This window comes from Battus philenor, unplaced genomic scaffold, assembly GCF_028537555.1.
Source record: "Battus philenor isolate CCGP_79_NKW_IND1 unplaced genomic scaffold, ilBatPhil1.0.hap1 SCAF_16, whole genome shotgun sequence".
In the NCBI taxonomy this organism is placed as follows: domain Eukaryota; kingdom Metazoa; phylum Arthropoda; class Insecta; order Lepidoptera; family Papilionidae; genus Battus; species Battus philenor.
Genome location: NW_027181678.1, coordinates 7,217,979 through 7,241,504, shown reverse-complemented (window position 1 = coordinate 7,241,504; position 23,526 = coordinate 7,217,979). Strand labels below are relative to the sequence as shown.

At 30.2% G+C, this 23,526-nt stretch overlaps 1 protein-coding gene across 1 annotated transcript; it reads left to right on the top strand.

Annotated features, from left to right (window-relative positions):
* Window positions 1-20,726: 20,726 nt before the first annotated feature.
* TfIIA-L (transcription factor IIA L) lies at window positions 20,727-23,280 on the top strand. Its single transcript, XM_068762252.1, has one exon. It carries the CDS (start codon window positions 21,039-21,041, stop codon window positions 22,032-22,034), a length of 996 nt encoding a protein of 331 aa, XP_068618353.1. The 5' UTR covers window positions 20,727-21,038; the 3' UTR covers window positions 22,035-23,280.
* Window positions 23,281-23,526: the final 246 nt, after the last annotated feature.

The following is a 23,526-nucleotide window of genomic DNA, read 5'->3' as shown; positions in this document are numbered from 1 at the left end:
TTTTGTACATTATACTGTTTTTAAAAATAATATAATTATTTTTACTCCAAGTTATATTTATCAATGAATTAGGATTCGGGTTAGGGGTATCAAATTTAATTATACTTTTGTAATAGTAAAGTTTAATAGAAAGGAGTTTATTAATTATATATTTATTTGTAAACAAAATTTGGTAATATTTTTAACAGTACAATGCAATAGAAGATAATTAAAAAATAAGACTGTTGAACATTTTGGCTCTAAATGCCATCCGCTGCGTATAATTAATATTTGAATATTAATATTTTGATTCTGCTAAAGGTAATAATTTGCCGCCGGCTCCGCGGCATATGATAAATTCTTGTCTTTATAGAGCATTACATCTTCGTATAGAAGCGACGACGAGTCTTTTGGTCTATTAAAGAAAATGTTTGACTTTATTTAAGCCGACAGAGTAATGACGTTGAATGTAAAAATATTTACCCTCCTGTCTAGCCAAATTAAGAGTTTATTTATAAAGAAAACTTTCTGGTTACGTAATATAATTTATGTTTTTATATATTAAATAGGCAAATGAAATCATTTAAATTACTTGTAGTAATCTCTACAATGCAATATACTCATATATATATATATATATATATATATATATATATAAATATAAATATATATATGAGTATATACATATAGTATATGTATATATTAGCCGTCGCTGTCTTAATCTGATACAACTATTTATTCGTATTTACATAATAGTGTACTATTCATTATATTTTCAAGTAATTTATTAAGTTGGAGTCAGAAAACGCTAATAGTCAACTAAGAAAGACTATATACAGATGAAATTTAACGACGGAAATTATGTCGTAAGTCGATTATTAACAATCCAACACATTTAAACTGGCAATTTATTTTCAACTTTGAATTCCATTTAACGTATTCAGTTCAATTTAACACTACTATCGAAAGATAAAATATTCATTTAAAAACGTTTTAAAAACGCAAAGGAAATGTACACCAATGCATTTAAAAAAGAGTGAGAAGGCTTTCGTTAGAAGTGTATACTAGATCTTCACATGTAAACCAATTTTTGTTTCTTCATTATTACTTAAAATTAAATGTCTTTATTTAATTTGTTTTCTTTATTTACATCAAATCTAAATAAAACTACTTTTTTATTAGTCATCGTGAAGTATATTCAAATGTGTTTGAATATCATTATACTCTGTTATAAATTCACAAATATAAGTATGTAATACATCCTTATATTATTAAATTAATCACAGGTTTACATCGTACATTTTAGAATCACACTTAATATGAACCTGAGTATATTTGATATATTTAAATAATTTAATATTTCTACTACCTTGAAATTAGGTTAATGTAAACATTTGGAGAAACGAAGTGTTATGTAGTAAAAATATGTCTTTGTAAATGATATTTTATCATATTTAATAATATTGACTATCTTAAGTAGTAAAAATAGAAGATAGATATGTATTGTAATAATAGATAAGAATATTCTGTAATCAGTGTCACGGCATTTTTATTGTTAGCAAACGCAAGGATTTGTTTATTTTTTTTAAATTTATGTTGAAATAATAAAATCTGCACCTTCATTAAAGTCTTCATGGCGCGTAAGTTGGTTATTTATTTCAGTTGGCTACATTTTGCAATGCTATTAATGATCCAATTGAAGTCATTTCTAAGCCGTACAAAACAAGGAAATAAAGTTGGAGTTTGACGCCGTTTTAAAGTACCATCCGTAATAGGATAGACAGCGATTTTAATTTATTTAGAATAATGCTAGTAAATGCTTATAATTTTATTGCGGCAATTTATCAACAAAATTACCAACAATTATGTAGATATTAATGTAAATTTCGTACAAAATGAATAGTTTTGACATCTTTTACAAAAAGAGATGTAATTTAAAAAAAGGAGGAGAAGAAATAAAATTTAACATTACCATTTGTTGGTTCTCAATTGATACGGCTTTGTTAAACTTTAATTTTACATGTAGCTATCTCAGAAAAAATAAGATGTTCTTGGAACTTCTATTTACCAATCCAGTTTAAATAACTTTAGGGCGTGAAATGAGTACCGCATGTTAATTATTTGCAACATGTAGCGAACAAATTGTTAATAAACCGAGGCGCTCTCCTTATCTTAGATATCTCTACTCCTCTATTTTCACCCCATAGACGCCCACTGTAAGGCATAGCCTCTCCCATGGGGGATTTACATTACTCGCCACACTTGGCAGACGGGTTGGTGATCGCAGTATATATATAGTATAATACAGATAGTATAATATAAGGTAAGCGTAGAACCTTGCTGGATTTTCCTAGGAAACTTATGAGCAGTGGTAATCCTATACAATTAATGCACAAATTATATGAGTTTTCATTCCGGGAAACGAACCCGCGACCTACGATCGCAAGTCACACACCTTTACTGCTGGACTACCATTGCTTTATATATATACTTAAATAGTATAATGCACTTTGCCGTGATTAAAACAACAACTAATATGTACGTAGCACGAAAAGCGTTAATGAGACAATGCAGATTACTTTCGACTCTAAGTCGGCATTTTTTATGTCTTCGATTTCGTCAATGTCTTTAACATTAAGTTTGCAAAATTTACTCCAAAAACGTGAATATGTTTGTTAAACTTCTATATTACATACAAAATTTGTAGGCTTAAAATGCAAATCAGATGTCCATATGATCATCTGCCATTTTTGTAGATAGCCCCAATTGTCATTTGCACTTCTCAATGCTAGCACAAGGCTGACAACATATAGAATTTGTTGCTGTTTTTGGGCGTCACTCAATATTGTTCATTATGTTTCCAGGAGCATATTGCCGGGGTCCATGGAAGGGTAGCATCGTTACTAACGGTTTGTCCAATATTATCTAATCTATAATAACGAAATCAATCGAAATAACCACCGAATGAGAATAAACGATCGATTGTTTTCGGAATACATGGTCTTTCATAATCAGCGTTGCTTTCCCTTGTAAAGCATGCTGGCTAGTAAAAATCTAAAAACGATTGTCCTTTTGATATCAGTAAATAAATATATCACAACAAGCAAGTTTTTTTAATATTCTTCGATATGAGATTCTGAATAAATCGATAGTATAAAATGTTATCGGAAAGCGGAACGGTTACATTGATATTTTGTTCAACCGCAGAGCTAAGTAATCGTTAAGATATAATTCTTTACATAACAGATGTAATTAAGTATTGTTAAAGCATTAAAGAAATATTTTAAAACTTACATATTTTGCAATACTTTAATACTTTAAAGTTAAGTCTTGAGGCGGAAAATCGCGTAAGTCTTCTAAACCGTCTTAGCTTAGACTAATATTATTTCTAATATAAATAAATACATACCATATTAATGTTTTGCAAGTGATATACGTAATAATTGCTTTAGATAAAAATAAGTTACCGTAAACTTTATTCGAATAATACAAATTGCATACTAAGAAAATAAAAAATAATAGTTTATCAATAAATTTAAGTAAATATGAATATATCAAACTTGAGGTTACAATAAACAAACGACTTAACTACCGGACGTACTTACGTTCAAATGATTACCATGAATTTTTAAATCGAAAATAGAGTTTAATGGAAAAAAATACGCTGTAAAATAATATACATTTCCAAAATCACTTTTTTCCAGGAGTGAGCAGATTTAGTAACAAATATTGGCCCGCTTTGCAGTCCTTGATTGATTAACAAGGAGTTTTCACTCTGTGTTTAAATAACTTCTTAACCTATAATAAAGAGTAGAGTATAATAAACAGATATTTTTATTCCCGGCAAAAATTTCGACGTACAGAAAAATTCTAGGTTTTTTTCAATATTTCTAAGTTTGTTAATAAGCTTATTTACAACTTTACAAATATTATCTTTTGCCATTAATTATCAACACATTAAAGCAAACAAAATCTAATTATAAGAATGGATTATTGGATGGAAAAAATATCTGTAACTATATGATACCTTTTCTTCTAAATTTCCTGTTAGCTATTTAAAAAGGATATGTTAAAATGCTAAATACCTTATTTTATTCGATAAATGACTTTATACAGCATGACATATGGTGTGATCTACTTGTTTTTAGATAACAATTAGGCAATATTTATGTTTTATTTTGGTTGCAGGGAATTGTCAATTGTCATTGTTGAATACGTCCGTTACAATACATTCTTACGTTTTTTGACGCGTCTTCAGTTATACAAGTTTTTTATGGAAATAAATAAATAATATAAAACAATTATATAAAAATTACTGTTAACAACAATGTCTGCCGGGTAATAAATAGGAAAAGTAGGATAAGTAATTTTTAAAAGGTACAACAGAGGTTGTATTAAATGACCAAACAAAGATGATTATAAATAAAAATGTAATTTACAAAAAAGGTTACGTGTAAAATCATTATTATACATAAACAATATTCCATTTTCCTCGATCTCTACAAACTTAATAGTAATAAGCTTTAAATAAAACTGAAAATTTCCCTTCTGTTCATATTCAGTTTGATAATTTTATTCTTGTTGTAAACGGCTTAATTAAGATTTTGTGTTTATTTAGGCACCCTGTGTGTACTATAAATAAATTAAAGGACTTTATCAACTTAATGAGCTGCGGTTTCCGGAAACCAAAACAAATAAAAAGTGGACGCTATTCAAATGATGTTCGTTGCTGTCAGCCTTTTCACAATTTCTTTAAAGCAGGGGATAGTCCCGACTCTCTCTTTTAGATAGAAAATACTGAATTTATGAAAGACTTTGGCATATATTTAATTATCAATATTAACATTTAAATGTCAAATACGTGTCTATAAAATTAAAAAAATATTCCTTTTTTGTAACCAATTGCAATATAGGTTTCAGGAAAGCTAAATTAAACTTTAAAATCAACGTTTTAAGAAATCATGTAAACGTATTAGCTTTAAAATGCGTAATAATTCTTTATATACCAATATAGTACTGTGGACATATAAAAGATATGTACACAGTATGATGGTACACGATCTCCGCTGTCCTCGGACGCCTACGTCAACTTCAATAAGGAAATATACGTGTTGTGTAATTTTGATGTAATTTGTCACAATTTATTTACCCTACTATCCCAGAAAGCGCGTTATCATCCTCCTATATTAATAAAACATGAAGCGTGACTTGATGGAACCTAATGCGATATTATTTTTATTATCCTATCGAGCTTCCGTTTTTGTTATATTATGGTAGTGTAGTATTATGGATCAATAGCATCTCTTACTTTATATAATAGTATAATTGTAAATATATGTATATGTAAATATAATATATATATATACATATATATATAATATATATATACATACATATACATACAATTTATTGTTTGTTTCTTTTTTCCCTCTATTTATTGTCTAAGGTGTATAAAACAGTGTTAATGAATAATAAATAAAAATTATTTTGTTAAGGTCAATTAAAAAAAGTAAGTTCTAACACTATACATAAACTCATTTATCGAATAAAATAGAAGATTTTTGCGTTCTAACCATATTCATTTAAAATTTCTACAAAGAAAGTACTTTCATTGAAGTTGTATAATATCCAATAATCTATTCTTTTTGTAATGTTTTGTTCGGAATATCGTTTTGAAAAAAATAAATTAAAAATAATGTAGTAAATTTAGTGCATCAGGTTCTGCAAGCCCTGTCCCATTTTCACCAGTTATTCAGTGTCTTTTTTGAATGAATAAATAAATACACGATTTACACAAGATAAAAGTGAAGAAACCTTCCGGTTTAACTACACTACATTTAATTAAAATCTGTAGATCATGTGTTATTTATTAACCATTTTATTACTAGGATATTTGTAATATCAGTTTAAAGTTTGAAATAATTATTACATGCCATTAGTAAATAATATATATATATATATATATATATATATATATATATATATATATATATATTTTAATAATAAAAATATCAGTCTAGCACGTTACTGTGTATTTCAAATAGATTAAATTTGTAATTGAAAAGGCGATTTAAGAGATCTACGCGATTTCTTCCGTTTAGAATTAACTTTAATTTAATGTACAAAATAGAAAAACAGTTTTTGCTCGTTTAATGATTATATTCTGGTAAAGTACTTACTATATGTATATTTAGTAATTTTTAGCGCAGGCATTCACCAAAACAGTTCAGTTGTTATAATAAATACGTTAAGCATAGTATTTGTTAGTCTAAAAATAGATTAAAAAGTCACTGTAGTCAGTAAAATAAAAATAGAAAGGCGACACAGTTTAGGAAGAAAGCTTATACAGTCATAACTTACACATGTTAAAGCTTTTATTCAATTAATAAAAAAATAGTTTAGGTTTACGTTGAGCACTGGTAGAGAATGATAAAGGACTGAGTTTTACGATCGTAGGTTACATATTTTTACAATTCACACTTTGTGCATTAACTATATAGGATAACCTCTAAAAAACAAATTATATATATTTTTATAATTATAAAATAGGTTGCAGGTGTTATACAATATTATTACTAAATACATTATTGTCTATTTTTAACGATTTTATATATAAATATGACAATTATATGTAAAAAATCTTTATTTTACATTTAAAAGCACAGAGCATTGTTACAAACAATTTGCTGGCATTGATGTGAACACATTTATTTTTTAATAACGAGTTCGGATTACTAGTCTTGTAGGTGACTAACACTCGTTATACGACTCCTACGAGTCAATATGAATATCGATCCCATGTGAAAACACTCGTTTCAGATTTTTATTATAAACAAATATTTATTACTTGTTTGTAATAAATGTTTTCCGAAAAATGCTTCTTTAAGTTTTTTAAAATGAATGATCATAAAACAAGATTAATTTCTTAAATTATAGCCTAAATATTAAAATTATAACACTTAATATATAATACTTCTCATAATACACGTATTTAACCATTTCCTGCTTCAACTGCACAGATACAAAATATCAATGAAGCCGCCTTGGCGTTGCGACAACAAATGTTTATCAAACTAATGGTTAATCATTGCATCGATTTGAAAAGCATATAATTTCAAATGACGTTTAAAAATCGAATAGTAAGTTTTACATTTTAACAAAAAGCTTTTACATTTTTAGTGGCCAGCCATCATGCTCTACACGAGAGAGCAAGGTTCGTTTTGAGTGCGCGCGTATTTCTTAAACTATCGATCGCTCATTCGTATCCAAGGGATATTTTAAGACTTCATTATGTATTTTTAAAATCGGAGAAAACCCTAGCCACTATATTCTCGTAGATTTAAGCATTTATTGGTTATAAAAACTCAATAAATGATGTTCGGCATGGTTATAAACAGTAAAAAACCTTGGAAACTTCGTTGCTAATTCTGTAAATCGATAGCCTTGTATTAGCATTAAGAAGTGCGAATCACAATTAGGTATCTAGGGCGACAATTCGCCGCATTATTAAATCTGATTTGCATTTTAAGGGCTTAAAATTCATATCGTGTAGAAGTTGAACGAAAATATTCAACTTGTTTTACGTTATTCATAAATGTTTTGGAAATGTGTGCCTATACTATTTTCATTTAAATTGTTATATGCAGCGCAAAAATCGACGGTTTTGGACCGAAAGCAAATCAACGTTGTCTCATTAACGCCGTTTACACAGTCCCGATGTTAGTTTCACTTGCAATGGCAGGAAACTGCTTTATTGAACTTACTTTTTTCTAACCATGGAAACAAAACGATTACTGTAAACATAACGTGAGCTGTTTTGAGATAAGTGTTTTTGTGGCTTAAAACCTAAAGAAACTTCAATCTCTTCTGGTAGTTCTAACAAGACGAATCCAAGACCTTTACTGCTAACAAACAAGAGGAGCAATGCATGGATTATATCTCGATGTTGTCTGCAATACAATACAATATTTATATTTACATCAACCACGAAGTATGGTAGATGTAAATATAAATATTAAAGATAAGACCAAGTAGACTGCTCTAAAACTTCTTCGAAAAGTTTTCGAGAACGTCCGCAAAAGGTTTGAAGAGTGTCATCAACAACAAAATAATATAAAACAGGAAAAATGTTGAAAAACCTTTCGATCATTTTACCTTTGGTAAATGTTAATCGCTCTGTACACTTAGTATTTTAAGTTTGCTGAAGGTCGTAATTTTCCGCTAGTTTCGCTATATGACAAATGCTTGCTTTTAAAGAGCACTACGTTCTCGTATAGAAGCGACCGCATCGTCTTTAGGTCTGTTACAGGAAATGTTTTTTCTTTATTCAAGCTGGAAATTTGATGATCTTGATTTAAAAAAAATTTGCCCCTTGTTTGGCTAAATTTTTGTTTAATTATTATGAAAACTTTCAGGTTACGTAATATTAATAATGTTTTTTATAAATAGGCAAATGAATTTAGCATTTATAGCACTTGCTATCTCTACAATGCAGAATATATGTATGGATTACCTGACTTAAACATTATGTTATGGTTACCGGTAACAAGTTGTACACTTTTATTTTTCTCCGTCAAATATATAACGAAGCACTACAGCTATACACTGTGATTTATTGAAGGTATGAAGTCGTCGCTCTGTCTTGATCTAACACAAATTTGATTCAAATTTATGTAATTGTTTACAACTCGTTAAGTTTTAAAGTCATAGGCACCTCAGAAAGGTTATATGTATATATATATATATATTTAGTTATGTTATGTTATTATATATATATATATATATATATATATATATATATATATATATATATATATATATATATATATATAATAACATCTAACTGAATATATATGTATTAAAATTACATATTAGACATATATATATGTACCTAACAACTTGATACTTGGGTACAATTATGTTAAATACACATACACGTTTACACAAAGATCGACTATCTACGATAAGGAGCGCGTCTTGGCTAATTGGCAATTTGTTGACTACATGTTGAAAATAATTAATATGCGGTTTTAATTTGACTTGCTAAATTTATTTAAGCTTAAATGGTGAGCAAGTACAAAAAATGTTTTTCCCCAACATAGCTTTAAGAAAATTTGAAGTTTAACAAAGGCGTACCAATTAAAAGCCAATAATTACAAACAAATATTACTAAATTTAATTAAGAAAAGGACCAATATTTAGCTACTTCCTGGATGGACTGGATGGACTTCCGCGAGGTAACGCCTGATTCCATCAAATACTAAATTTAATTTTTCCGTCCTTTTTTGTTACAATCTACTTTTTGTTTAGTTCTTTTAGCCTGAAATTATCATTTATCCCTGCCATAATTTCTGAAAATGTTGCTTCTATAATAACATTCCGGCGTTTACTAACCTCATTTTAAATAAATAAAAATTGCTGTCTATTTTATTAGAGAAGGTACTTTAAAACGGTGCCGAACGCCAACTTTATTTCCTCGTTTTGTTACGGCTTAGAAACGACTTCAATTGGATCATGAATAGCATTGCAAAATGTAGCCAACTGAAATAAACAACCAACTAACGCGCCATGAAGTCTTTAATGAAGGTGTAGATTTTGTTACTTTTACATAAATTTTCAGTTTTTGGCAGAATAATATAATTGCTATCAAAATTTATATAAATCCTTACTTTTGTTACGCATAAGAATACCGTTACACGGATTACAAAATATTCTTATATATTATTACAATACATTTATAATTTCTTAGGACAGTCAATGTTATTAAATGCAACAAAAATTATTTGCGCAGATATATATTTGTACTTTATAACACTACATTTCACCAAGTATTTATATTAATCTAATATTAACATTTTAAGGTAACAGAATTATTAAAGTATAGTAATTATTTGAATTTATAAAATTCTTAAGTTCATAATAAGTATGGTTCTAAAAATATATAGAGCGCTGATGTATTAGTGTAGTTGTATATTTTTTAGTTCACTGGCAAAGAATATCTATAGGGCATTTAGTCTGTCGATAGACAAGTTGTAAAAATTGTTAATAAATAAATAAATAAATATTCAAACACATTTTAATATACTGCACGATGACTAGATAAAAATTTGTATTATTCATTTTGATAAATATAGAATACAAACTAAACGAACAAATTTAATCGTAAGTTAAAATGAAAGAAACTAAAATAGACATACCTAATAAAAGAGCTTGTTCTCTTTTTTTAAAACTTTTACGTACATATACATGGTGTTATTTTTAATTGGTTTCAAAACCAGTAGTGTATCTTTCGATAATAGTGACAATTTAAACTTGAATTTGAACTTAAATAATTAAATTGAAAAGGAATTCGAAGTTTAGAAAATGGATTCCCAGTTTTATTGTTTCAAACTGTAAGTAATGGACTTACTACGAAATTTCTGTTTACAAATTTGATCTGGTCATAACCTTTCTGAGGTGCCTATTACTTTTTCGACTCCGTCTTACAAAGTGACTTCAAAATATAACGAGTTGTAAACAATTACATAAATTTGAATCAAATTTGTGTTAGATCAAGACAGAGCGAAGACTTCATACCTTCAATAAATCACAATGTACAGCTGTAATGCTTCGTTATATACTTAATGGAGAAAAATAAAAGTGTACAACTTGTTACCGGTAACCATAACATAATGTTTAGTCTGGTAATTCATACATATATTCTGCATTGTAGAGGTTATTACAAGTGCTATAAATGCAAAATGTAAATGCTAAATTCATTTGCCTATTTATAAAAACATTATTAATATTACGTAACCAGAAAGTTTTCTTAATAATTAAACAAAAAATTTAGCCAGACAGAGGTAATTTTTTTTAAATTCAAGATCATTAAATTTCCAGCTTGAATAAAGAAAAAATATTTCCTGTAACAGACCTAAGAACGACGCGGTCGCTTCTATACGAGAACGTAGTGCTCTTTAAAAGCAAGCATTTGTCATATAGCGAAGCTAGCGGCAAATTACGACCTTCAGCAAACTTAAAATACTAATTGTACAAAGCGATATGCATTAGAGTGGTAATTCGATATATTTAACCACAATGCACATAAATCTGGAAGACAAATCACTCTTATTTCATTTTCTTGTCTATCTAGCCGTATGTATACAGTTAGGAATACAGCCTAGATTCATTTATTTTAAGTAAAAAACCTCTCCGATATTGTACTTAGGCCTTATGTACAAAAAAAATTGAGAAACCACCTAATTATTTAATTGTGACAATGAGATGGTACGCCGAATCATCATTTTAAACAAGTTTAGCTCATGTATAATAATTAAGAACCCCGTAAAAAAATATATAATACGTGAAGAAAGCATAGCTAAATATATAGCTTTCTTGGACATCTAGCACATAAATGTAAGATATTTTAAACTGGAATAAAGTTTTAGATATCTGAAAAAACTATTCTTGACAGCGTTGTATTACAGCAATGTCAAATCGGATGGACAAGTCTTAAGCCTAACTTTGTGGTTTTAAAAAAATAAGCTAAAATATAAAAAAAGTTTTATATTCGCATACCAACACACATCAGAACAGTTAGAAAAATGCGTGTACCTGACATGCGGTACAGCGGTTCCGGTTGGATTATAATAGAAAATATAATATGATACAGATTTTTTTTATATTGTAATTGTGTGAAAGTGGCTAGTTTTACTTTCAAACATACATTTTTAACTATAGGAATATGCCATTGGTATGTATAACGTACTAGTAGATTATATAATGGTCTAATCACTTTATTTAGAAAAAACATCCACTTCTGTAAAGTTAAAATAATTTAAAACACAAAAAAAAACATTAAAACTAAAATAATTTTCCTATACGTATTATTCATTACGATGTTGGATTTTAACATAGAAAACTATTTTTTATCAGTGTTTCAGATAGAAAATATAAGCTACTATGTTTACTTACCAAGATTGCTTTTATCCTAATACTAGCCACCGCCCGCGGCTTTGTTTGCATCGTTTAATAAACAGTATACTAACCAAACATGCAAACAACGAAACAACGATATTTTAAGATGTCTAAACAGTTATCCAGATTCATTCTTTAAGCTAGATAAATAGTAAGAATAATTTTACACTTAACAAAAATTTTGAGAAAAAATTGTTTATCAATATTTAGTATAGCCGTAATATATAAATAGAGGTTTATGTACCCAACATTTGCGCTGAATATTGAAACATTAGAAATATGTGGAATACCAAGATACTGTTTCTCTGACCAAATGCAACGGTGTCGATAAAGAATAAAATATTGTAAAATATTTGTTAGCTCCTCACAGTCATTCTCACACTCTCCACATCAACAACTTACTCGGGCTACAAGTGTACATACTATCAGTTTTGATGAGCTATAACAACACTATTATATAAGTGTAAAACTTTTCCGCCAATTTATTTAAGTTAATATTAATATGTTATTGTTATTGTTATTTAATAATGTTTTGCGAAATTTTATTAAAAAATCTGATTCCTTTTATTACAAATGATGTAGTTGTTCCCCTTTCTTCTTTTATTTTACCATTTCAACCAACACATTGGGTTATTGGCTAAACATTTCTTTTGACCAAAATTGTTCCAAATACCTCATGCTCGTAGTGACGTCAATTATTTTTTGGACCGGACTCAATGCTGCCCGAAATGCACTTGCAGATTCCGAAAGTTCTAAGTATCAGGATGCAGAAAGCGACTAGTCTAAGGGCCCTTAAGATCGTGAAGCTCAAGGGCCTCGGCTAGGGCCACTACATACTACTTTTTCACCAGAATAGGAGGCTTCGGCGGATTCGGTGACTGGATGGTTGAATTATTGTCCTAGCATGGTTCCGAAACTTGACTACATGTTTCAGTCATAAAGCGCTGCGGCTTTTAGATATACCAGGTTTATTGTAAGTAGCCGCACCTACAATCAGTGACTTTGAATGTTGTGCGGCTTTGTCAAAGTAATGAATCGACAAACGCTTAGAAACTGTGCGGGCATTGACAATAAGAGGGTGAAGGTCTTCATTGCGTCCATATCTCGGCGCGCCCGTTGTTCCACGTATGGATTACCTATTATATTCTGTACGACTTGGATTCTGTAAATGACGCACAGATTAGCATGCGGTTGCGTATATGTGGAAAGGTCTGATTACAGCTTTATTTTACGGTAACATTTTAATCCCGTTGTTTAGTAATGTATAGTGGTAGCCAAGGACAACGTCCTTTTTTGCGCGCTTTCGACGTAAGCCTTGAAAATGAATAAAAAGAGGTTTTGAATCACCCATGGCACTGGAAGGTTTGTGAGTGTGAGCTTAGCTTAATAGAGCATTACCGCGTTTTTGAGGGATTAATTTCGATCCGCAATTTTCGAAACGATCGCCCTAGGATAAACTAAAAGTATAAATGCAGATGTTATCTACTAATAGGGCAAGCTATACATCCTTGGAATATTGTTACTGTAGCGATGCCATTATTACTCTACGTAACTATGCGAATTTGATCATGAATTTTAATTACATATTTAGATATGTTTTTATATGTTATTATCCTGGATAAAGATATATATATTACAAATATAATATTAACTCTAAAGCGGAAAATATGATTTTATTTTTATTCATGACGTTTACACAAAATTAACTTTGCATTTTGTGAATAATTTTAATAATTTGAGAAAAATCTTTCATTTTCAAAAAAATTATAAAGTAATATAAATTTATCAACATTACCATAAACAATAATAGAACAGGGGGTTACGAAAAAATAACAAAATGCAACCGTATTACTGAAAAGTCGCCAAAATGCTGTTCAAATATAAAGAAAATATTTTGAAATATCTTTATTACTTAAAAGCTACCATTCTGGACTAATTAACGGTTTTATAAATGTTAATTATAAAAACAATTGAAGTAATTAATTTCAAACATGGCTAAAAGTTATAATAATCAAACTATAATTTTTATCGTAAAATTCTTTATATATTTATTAAGATCATATTTTCTTTTATTTTTAGAGATATCTTAAGATATCGTATTTTAAGTATTTACATCTATAATTTCATAAATCTATATCCGTATTCCGTGACATGAAAGTGTCAATTCGAATGCGGATAATCCTTTTTTGGAAATTTAGTAGACTTGGGCACTTTCCATTTGCTATCTTTATATAGCAAGTGTATACAAAATAAATACAGAAAAATTTAAAGATAATTTTATCCGTAACTCTTAGTGTTACGGTTTCATAAATTACGAAAAAGGGATTGCTTGTAGAATAAAATCACCTCTATCAACTTCGCCCTCTTAACAACCAGTCGCATAAAGATGAACGATGAGGCGTACAAGAAAGTAACTTCGACGCCAGGCTCGCAAAATAATGTTGTGGTAACTGCTTCATGAATTATTGGAGCTCCGTTTGGATAACTTTTTGTTCCAATATTAAGACGTTATAAAAAAAAATAATTTTGGATAGTTATTCGCGGCTTCTTAAAAAAATCAAATGTAAAAAATCCGCTTGCGGATTAAACTCTGCAGTATAATACCCAACATTTTTCAATATTTTCTTATGTAATCAAAATTCTTAGGATAAAACATCATAATATGTCTTCGGTGCATTCACGTAATTGGTCGAGCAAATTTATTGATTCAATCACAAATAGAAACTTCACGAGTAACCTAATTCCACAGTCCCAACGAATGTGGACAAATGTAATATTTATATTTTAAAGTAAACTAGTGCTATCTCACATTTATGATAACATCCTTTGCTGTAATGAGAAGCATAATTATTTGTGAATTCTTTAAAGTAAATTGGTATTCATTTACTAAATACGTAAATTAAATTTCTTTTTAATATACCTGATAGTTGAATTGGGGTTGCGAACAAATTATCATAAAAACTTAACACAATTGTATAACATACCAATAGATACAAGCTACATAGCGTTAACAAAGAAATCTTTTTATAACTTTCCTTTTTTGTGTTTCAATCAGATTGATCGAACCAGTATGCAAATACGCACAGCACACACTACAAATATTTGCATGCCATTTTATTTCAGTTCAGAAACTAAAACAAAAATAAACGGTATCCGTCTGAGGGAAACGCCGTCCATTTTAAAAGCAATGAATATTTTTGTTATAATGAAATAAATTGTCCATCCTTTTGAAAACGCTATTTTTCTAATTAGGACAAAAATAACTCTCGCTTATATATGCTAAAAATAGATAGAATGGACTGTTCCTACGTTTTATATAAAAATAAAACAAAAAACAATATTACAATAAAAATGTGCAATTAATTTTTACTTCCTTTCCCCCTTCTATTAAAACACGCATAAAAGGTTAACAGATTGTAACAAATCACTAATCTCTATAGCATTTTTGCGATGTTTCCAGTGACAAAGAATAATTGCACATTTTGATAAATGCGTTACCGTTTAGCCTTACTTTACGGTAGCAATTCATTTTCCTTGTGAAATGCGGATATTTGTTATATAATCAGAATCCCCAAGCCTATTCACGGTTGGCCGAAAATTATTCTTTTCTCCGATTTATTCTTTTAAAAATTTTACTAATTTCATCCGGAAGGGTTTCTTTAGACACGGTATTTCTATATAAACAAACGCAAGTATTAAAAATGAGTTGCTAGCATCACGTATTCATTAGTTCTCCCGCTTTTGCGTTACGTTATTTTAAATACATTTCTATTATTTTTTTGATTCCTAAACCTAAACTTTTATTATAAAAATTCGCTGACATTACCTTGCAATGCTCTTTCACTTTCCGCAAAAGTTAATAATGGGAATCTTTGAAATACTTTAACTACTGTTTATTTTTAGTAGTCGTCTGGGTATGACATAATGCTTAAGCACAAAATTGTTTAGTGAATATGTATGTAAACAAAAACAAACAGCACTAGCTCTGGCATATCAACAATCGATTTGCTGCCGATAGCGAATAATTAACGTACGGGTGTAATTTCCGTTACTTGATTCAACCGCCTGTTTACTTCGCCGTCAAACTGAAATGCTTTAACGTTTGCTTCGTACTTTAACTATCAATTTAATTCTAAAAAAAATAACAATTCGAATTATGAAATCTCCATGATCTGTATTTCTTAGCGACTTTAAAATATTTTTAAGTAACTAAAATACGTATGAGGTGCCGATTAAATAGATTGCAGTGGAAATTATTATCATTATTTTCTTATTATTTTACCATTTCTTTCGAACTGTACAAACACTTTTCGTATAGTTCGATTATTGTTAGTGACAGTGTTTCGATATATTGGTATTAGTATTGGTGATAGCTTTGATGATGCTTGTCCGTCTCGTTGGAAGGCATCTACGAGATAGCTTGCCTTCCATTTATCCTTGCACCACAAAAAGTTTAATTAAGACCTTATAATGTGTGATATATCCAAAGTACTTGATGATTCGTATTTGCACGGTCGAAGATAAAGTTTTTTTTTTATGATTATTTAAAGGAGCGAAACGTTGGTTTGGTGCCAAGGAATTCAGAGCATACGTCTCCAGCACCACATCTCCGTATAAAAAAATGGAAATACCAGGCTTCTCATGAATCAAACCTGTGTGTTTCTAATTATTCTGAGGTATTTTCAGATATTTGTTCCATCCACTCTCATAACTGCGACGGTACCAAGTTTGTACAAAAGTCTGATAAGTTGTACTAGGTGATACGGTACGCCCATCTCGTTCAGGATAAGGTACAATTCCACTCGTGATAATAGTTTCCTTTTGTCTTTTGCACCACATCTTTCGGGGGATATTTTGCCCCAAGATCAATCGCCTCTTTCAGACGGGTTGTCCCGCTGGGTTTATGGTTATACCGCCATTGCTCAGTCGCCATAGACCTATCAGTTTCTAAACAGGGTACACCTGGCGTCCTTCGCCATGCTGCGCGTAAAGATGATGATCGGGTCAGCAGATATGGTATTTGTTGTTCCCTTTTACCGCTTTCTCTGTGACACTTTTTACTTACGTTCAATGGTTTTATTTTTTAACATATTGTTGAAACTTAGGGAACGCTTTCGCTCATTATTATAGTTTCCATGACATCTGCCTTGTTTTTCGACGTCTGGAGTTAAAATAAGATTTTGTCACCTTTCATTTTATAATGCACTTGTTTGTAATTAACTCGCCAGTCATGGGTAATGTAGTATTTGGAAGATCAATGCTATATTATGACTATTTAAGGAGAGAGTGAAGTAAATACCGTCCAAGATTTTGGCTGCAGATGAACTGATGTGTTGATAGATGAAGATATTGATGATAAACCCTTATGTATTTTGTGATATGTTTCTTGATTCGATAGTTATTTTCACTAGTTTCCTCATCCACTAAGTTTATGGTGAACATGGTGAAACACGTGTATGTCATGCTGTATAGAATGTAGAGCGCTGGCATATAAATAATTTGACTTGCCACTCGATAGCGAGTAATTAACGTGTGACTTCAATCTCCGTTGCTTGATTTGAGCGTCGCGTTCAATTCTCTACTGAATTGAAATGATGTCGTAATTAGTTCAAATAACCATTTTCAATGATTTTTATTGAAAAGTCATATGAATCACACATTTATATTGTCCGTTAAAATGTTTATTAATCAATTAATAACTTAATATTACAATACCATCTCAAGCACACGTCCAGGAATCATAACAATAAAAATTTAACCATAATAAAATTTTTCGTATGTTTAACCCTTGTGCAGTTATTACTACTGTAACACAACAGCCAATGCATATTTTCTGTGCGCTGTTCCTCGCGAAAGTATCCGCGACTACAATCTTTTTTCATACTATTTCTCTACAGGGTATTAGTTAGAATCCTACTTGCACATAATTACTATTAAAATTATATTGAAAGTCATTATGAATAGACTGTGACAATCGGATACTTTTTGTACGGAGAATAGATGTCTGAGTTACGGTTTCTATAATGTTGGAAACGAAGAGTTATGCCGCACTTGACTGATCTTCAGTCCTGCCCGGCCAGCGTACTGTGAACCTATTAAAGGTGTCACCCACAGTCTAGTGTGTGTGTATTGTAAAACCGCTAACTCAGTTACACGTTACCTTTTGTCGTCCTGTTGTTTTATTATACAGAAGCCAGTTTTAAAGTATACTAGTGACAACGTAATAGAATAAATTAAAATCAATTATTAAAATTAACATATGAATATAATGCTATGCTATTACAGGTTAAGACAGACAAATATCGGTAAACGTGCACCTTTATACAGGATGTGACCTCCACAATTCATATATTAGTGATATTGATATATTCTCGGGCTCTCTCGTATTTTTTGAAATATAATTTCATTCGAAATTATTGAATACACACAATACAATTTAAATATCATTGGAACGTGACGGCTTGCTGTAACTCGTAATTATTACGGTGTGTTCTGCAAAATGCGCTAGATCTTTGATTCCTGTTTAGTAACGTTTTTCTTCGTTTTGTTATTAGTGAGATAGTTATAAGATAACAAAAGTAACTAATTTTATATTTCAAAAGTTTGTACTATGTTACTGCCTTTTGTTACTGTTTATCTCCAATAAAATAAATAAATAAGTAAGTATATCGGCACTTCGGCCCAATTTACTGTTCGTAGCTTTGTCCGTTCTCATGCGTACAAATAAGTAACGCTTTAGTAACCGGACGAGGAATAATGTTCAACGCTGGTAGTCTTGCGGGTTTGTTACAGCTTCGTCGGACTCAGGTCTCCGACCTGCGTGCTAAAATTGGATTAATAAAAATGGATTTCGGATTCGCGAGCCCAGAGTCCAAAAAGCTGTAAAAGCCAAAACGGCCAACATCGTCCAGTGCCAATCAAATGTAGCCCCGATCTCCATCTTGATGAATTTCTCAGTGTTGGCATATATTTTCCTGACGTGCCTACAGGTACCTACTCTTTATTGTTATAGCTAAATAAAAATATTTTTAGGTTTCTGGCTAAGTTATCAGAAAACAGTAAAAATAGTTCTATTATAATTAATTTGCGCTTGTAAGATTTTGCTTATGGATATTGTTATATTATTTTAGTAATAACAATTAAGTAAAACTTAAAGTGTTTGCTATCGCCTAAGAAAATTTCAAAGCTATACTTCATTTTAACATAAAAAATATTAATTAACAGTCTAAAACATGACCTCTATCCCAACAGACTTTATGCCACGCCAAAGAACCGTGGAATAAAATCCCGTAGCGGTGTTTTCTTACCGCTACTCCACAGAATCCACAGGATTATAAAAGCAGACAAGAAATATATTTTTGATATTAAATATTTTCATATTCATTACCTATTTTCAAAATTTATTCTTTTTGAACAATGACTATGACATATATCCGCGATTTGTTTACCGTAAAAATTAAGTCTATTTATTTGTAATTTGTATATTTAAACGTTTTTCAGAAGTGCACAATTTTTAGATACTAATTTTATTTGAGTTTTGTATATACGTCGAGAATCCAATTTATATATTTCAAAGATAAAAGATTTTAATAAAATCTTTCTGGCAGGCTAAAAATTTAAAAATTAATATTGATCATTAAAAAAAATAGTAGGTAAATTTTACAACGAACGCGACACAACCTGCAAAAATGTGGTAAGACTTATAATCTGAATGAATTGTTAGAAAGATTATTATAAAATTTCAGGCATTCTCTAACCGGCAATTTTGACATAAAAGAAGTTAGTCTAGATCAATTATGAATAAGTTAGATGCAATTTTGGAAAAAAACGGTATGTTTATATTATGCTATTTTAAATAACAGCTTTACCTTATTTTTTGAAAGTGTGGATATGCAAAATAAATATGTCAACTTTACGGTGTCACTCGAGCTCCTAGAAAATAATGAATTTCTCATTTGCGAGTCCCCGTTAAAATCTAACCATTTTCGGTAAGATTCATCACTGGTGAATAAAAATAGATCACCTAAGACAACAACGTGCGAAAACAATCATGATGAAAGAGCGTCAGAGTCAAACTCGCAATAAGATGATGCTTTAGTCACCTTTGCCTGGAAAACTAAAACAAAAAAGGAATTGGTCATCAGAACAGAAAAGGTTTGATTTCTCTTTGCGATAGCACTAGACTTCACATATTTTTAGCCACTCTGTGAAATAATAGTATTAAATTAACACCAGAGAAGTGTATCAAAACAACTAGTCGCATTTTTATCTGATGTAATGTAATTTCAACAGCAATGAGATTAGATCACTAAGTATAATATAGCACTAAATTGTCGAAAAAATTAAACTAAAAATATTACAAATAAATGTATATAAATTGTGATTAAACATGTCTTGAATTTCTTTAAAAAATATGAAAAACTTTGTTATATTGCATATCAGACTTTTTGTTAATGTAAATAAAATTTATTTTTAAAAATATAAAATTATCTAACATTCGAGTGTAATATTCACTGATAATTGTTATTACTTCAATTAAATAAATATTCATTTGTGTACACAAATGTCATAGTTCATATCGTGACTATAAGTATGGCTTTAAAACTTAAATATTTTTAAAAATACGTATTTTGCTAATTTTAAATTCGCTGTTGTACTGCTAGTGTAAAAAACAAGCGTCAAACTGAGTGTTGAAGTGGCGCTGTATTCGCGCATGCGCCTTGCTTCGTTCAAACCATAGACAGTATTTGCACTCTGGCAAATATTGCTTTTTGTTTGTAGGTTATGTTTTAGTCGTCAATTGTCAAAATTTGTGTTAAAGCTGTGAAATTTACTATGAAGTGTTTAAACATTTTTCTGAACGTTTCATGGTAATTCTTATTAATTCAGGGTGTTCAAGAAGTATGTTTGATATTTTCCCCATAATGGCTGTGTAATCTCAAATGTTGGTTGACATTGAGAAGAGATGTGATTACCAGGGACGATCTCACTTCTTCTTGCTTTAATTATCGTTTTCACTTTATTATATTCTGATTTATGGTTCAGTATATTCCAAAGGTTAAATTTTTTTATTTATTGAATTTCTGTACATAACTGTCATCAAGATGACGATGAGTCAACTGACCGTTTTGAAACTATACAGTACAGTAATAGATGATGTTATAGCCGGGGTGCGCGATTGTTTCTTGGACGACGGTGTGGATGAGCAAGTACTACAAGAGCTAAAACAATCATGGAAAACAAAACTTGCCGCAAGCGGAGCGATGGATCCACCGCAACCAGACGAACCTATACTTCCTCCCCCACCACCTGTTTTACAGAATTTCCAAAAAGCAAATGGAAGCAACATAATACCTAAAAGGCCTGATGCACACATGGCTCAACAGAGTTCAAGTCATCAAAATACGGGAGCAGATCATGGGAGTCAACCTTCCAATATTACCGGTGCACATGCTCACCACGTATTAGATCCTAACAATAAAGTGCCAGTGCAATTAACACTGCCAGCACAGCCTGGAGTACCTGGATCACAGCCGCGCTCTTTTACTATTCAGATACCGGCATCAGCACTTAATGGAAACAAGTTACACCAGGTCTTGACTGGACCTATCATCAATGCTACTATTAATTTACCACAACCATTAGCTGCAACCTTATTACAACAACACATTAATTCTGCCCTCGCAGGGCAGCAAAATGAATTTGATGGTGGTGGAGGAGGTCGCAGTGGTGCCGCACCATTTTCACTTGATGGAGCTATGGACTCTTCTGACGATGAAGGCTCAAATGTCGGCGATGGCTCTGAAGACGGTGGAGCTGATGATGATGAAGATGAAGAATCAGCTGAAGAGCGTGCAGAGGAAGAAGAGGAGGATAGAGATGATAGTGGAGGGGCTGAAGAAGAACCCCTTAACTCAGGTGATGATGTGTCTGATGAAGAACCCGGGGACATGTTTGATACTGACAATGTGGTTGTATGCCAATATGACAAAATAACTCGCAGTAGAAATAAATGGAAATTTTATCTCAAAGATGGTATCATGAATTTAGGTGGCAAGGATTATGTTTTTCAAAAAGCTAATGGTGATGCAGAGTGGTGAAACACTAGTTTTGGCTATCTCTTAGTGTTTTGTATATTCAACAATGGTGTAATTTTTCATAGACTATACAATATTTTAGAGTGGAAATTGCAAAAGACTTGTAAAAATTATTGCAAATTTAAAAACAGCTGACTTTAACCTGTATCATGATATTATTTGCATTATAACAATATTCAATGAAATGATTATATGTTAATAAATTATAGTTGTATCTAGAGACAAGGTGTCAAGTTCGCTATTAAACTTTTTTCAATAATGGCTGATTAACAATTTGGGTTCTGTCACTATTTAAAAAATTAAGTGGGGAAAGATGACTATATTTCAAAATGGAAATGTAATTGTACCTAATTAAAGATATAACTTGTACATCTGTATTAAAGCATTTTCAACACTGGTGACAAATAAAGATTAAAATACAAATTTTAATTTTAATGAAAGTGCATTAAAGAGGTTGAAGTCAGTTTACTTTTGTTCATTTGTTGAGTACAGAACCAGGTGAAGGAACAAATGTTTGAGCTTCTGATATTAGCAATAATCATTTATTATTGTGAATATGTGGGATTTTATTAAATAACTGTTTTAGCTTCACTGACTCTTATACAAAAAGTTATTTACCCAAATAATTATTTCCTGTGCCATAATGACATGATGTAATAGGCAATTCATCTTTTCTTTTGGTATACATGAAAACTTCATAAATGTAATAGGTGAATTATGACCAGTGGAGCTAATGATGTTAAAAGTGTGACATGGTGTGACAAAACTTAATACATATGTTGTTGATTGTGCATTACTTTTTAATTTGCTGATTTAAATGTATAATTCCAGGAAGTTTCTCCATCTTGTGTTATTATATTTTCTTAGCATTTTAACCTGTTAGTTCCAGTTGTACATTTTATAAAATAATTTGTGTATAATTTTGTTTGTAGAAACATACTTCATTTCTTTTCTTTTTCTTTTGATTTTACTGTTGTGAATATTTTGTGAAGTGTGCACTTCATTATTTTTTCTATTGACATTAAAATTCCTCTTTAGCTTTAGGTTAAAGACAAAGACATCCAAATTTTATTTGTACACAAATTATTGTTTATACAAGATTCAGTTTGTCATTGTAAAATTATTTTAAATTGTGATATGAATCTTGATTTTTGAGATATGCACAAGAAAATCACTAATCTTTTGTTAGTTTAAATTTATCTTAAGTTGAAGTACTTTTATTATCACAATGTCAACCTCCAAATTTTATTTGTACCTCTGTTTTAGTAAGTATAATTTCATAATCAGTTCTACAGTGGTAATATTAATAAAATATGTTATATTAGACTGTTTTATTTTCTTCTAATTATTTTGTGGTTAATAATAAAAACTACCTTTAATTCTGTTTAGATATCTTGGATTAATGATTTAAATAAAAGTGACAGATTTGTATATTCAATCTTGCAAAAATAGTAAAACTTCAAATTACATGCAAAATAGAACAATGATGGACCTC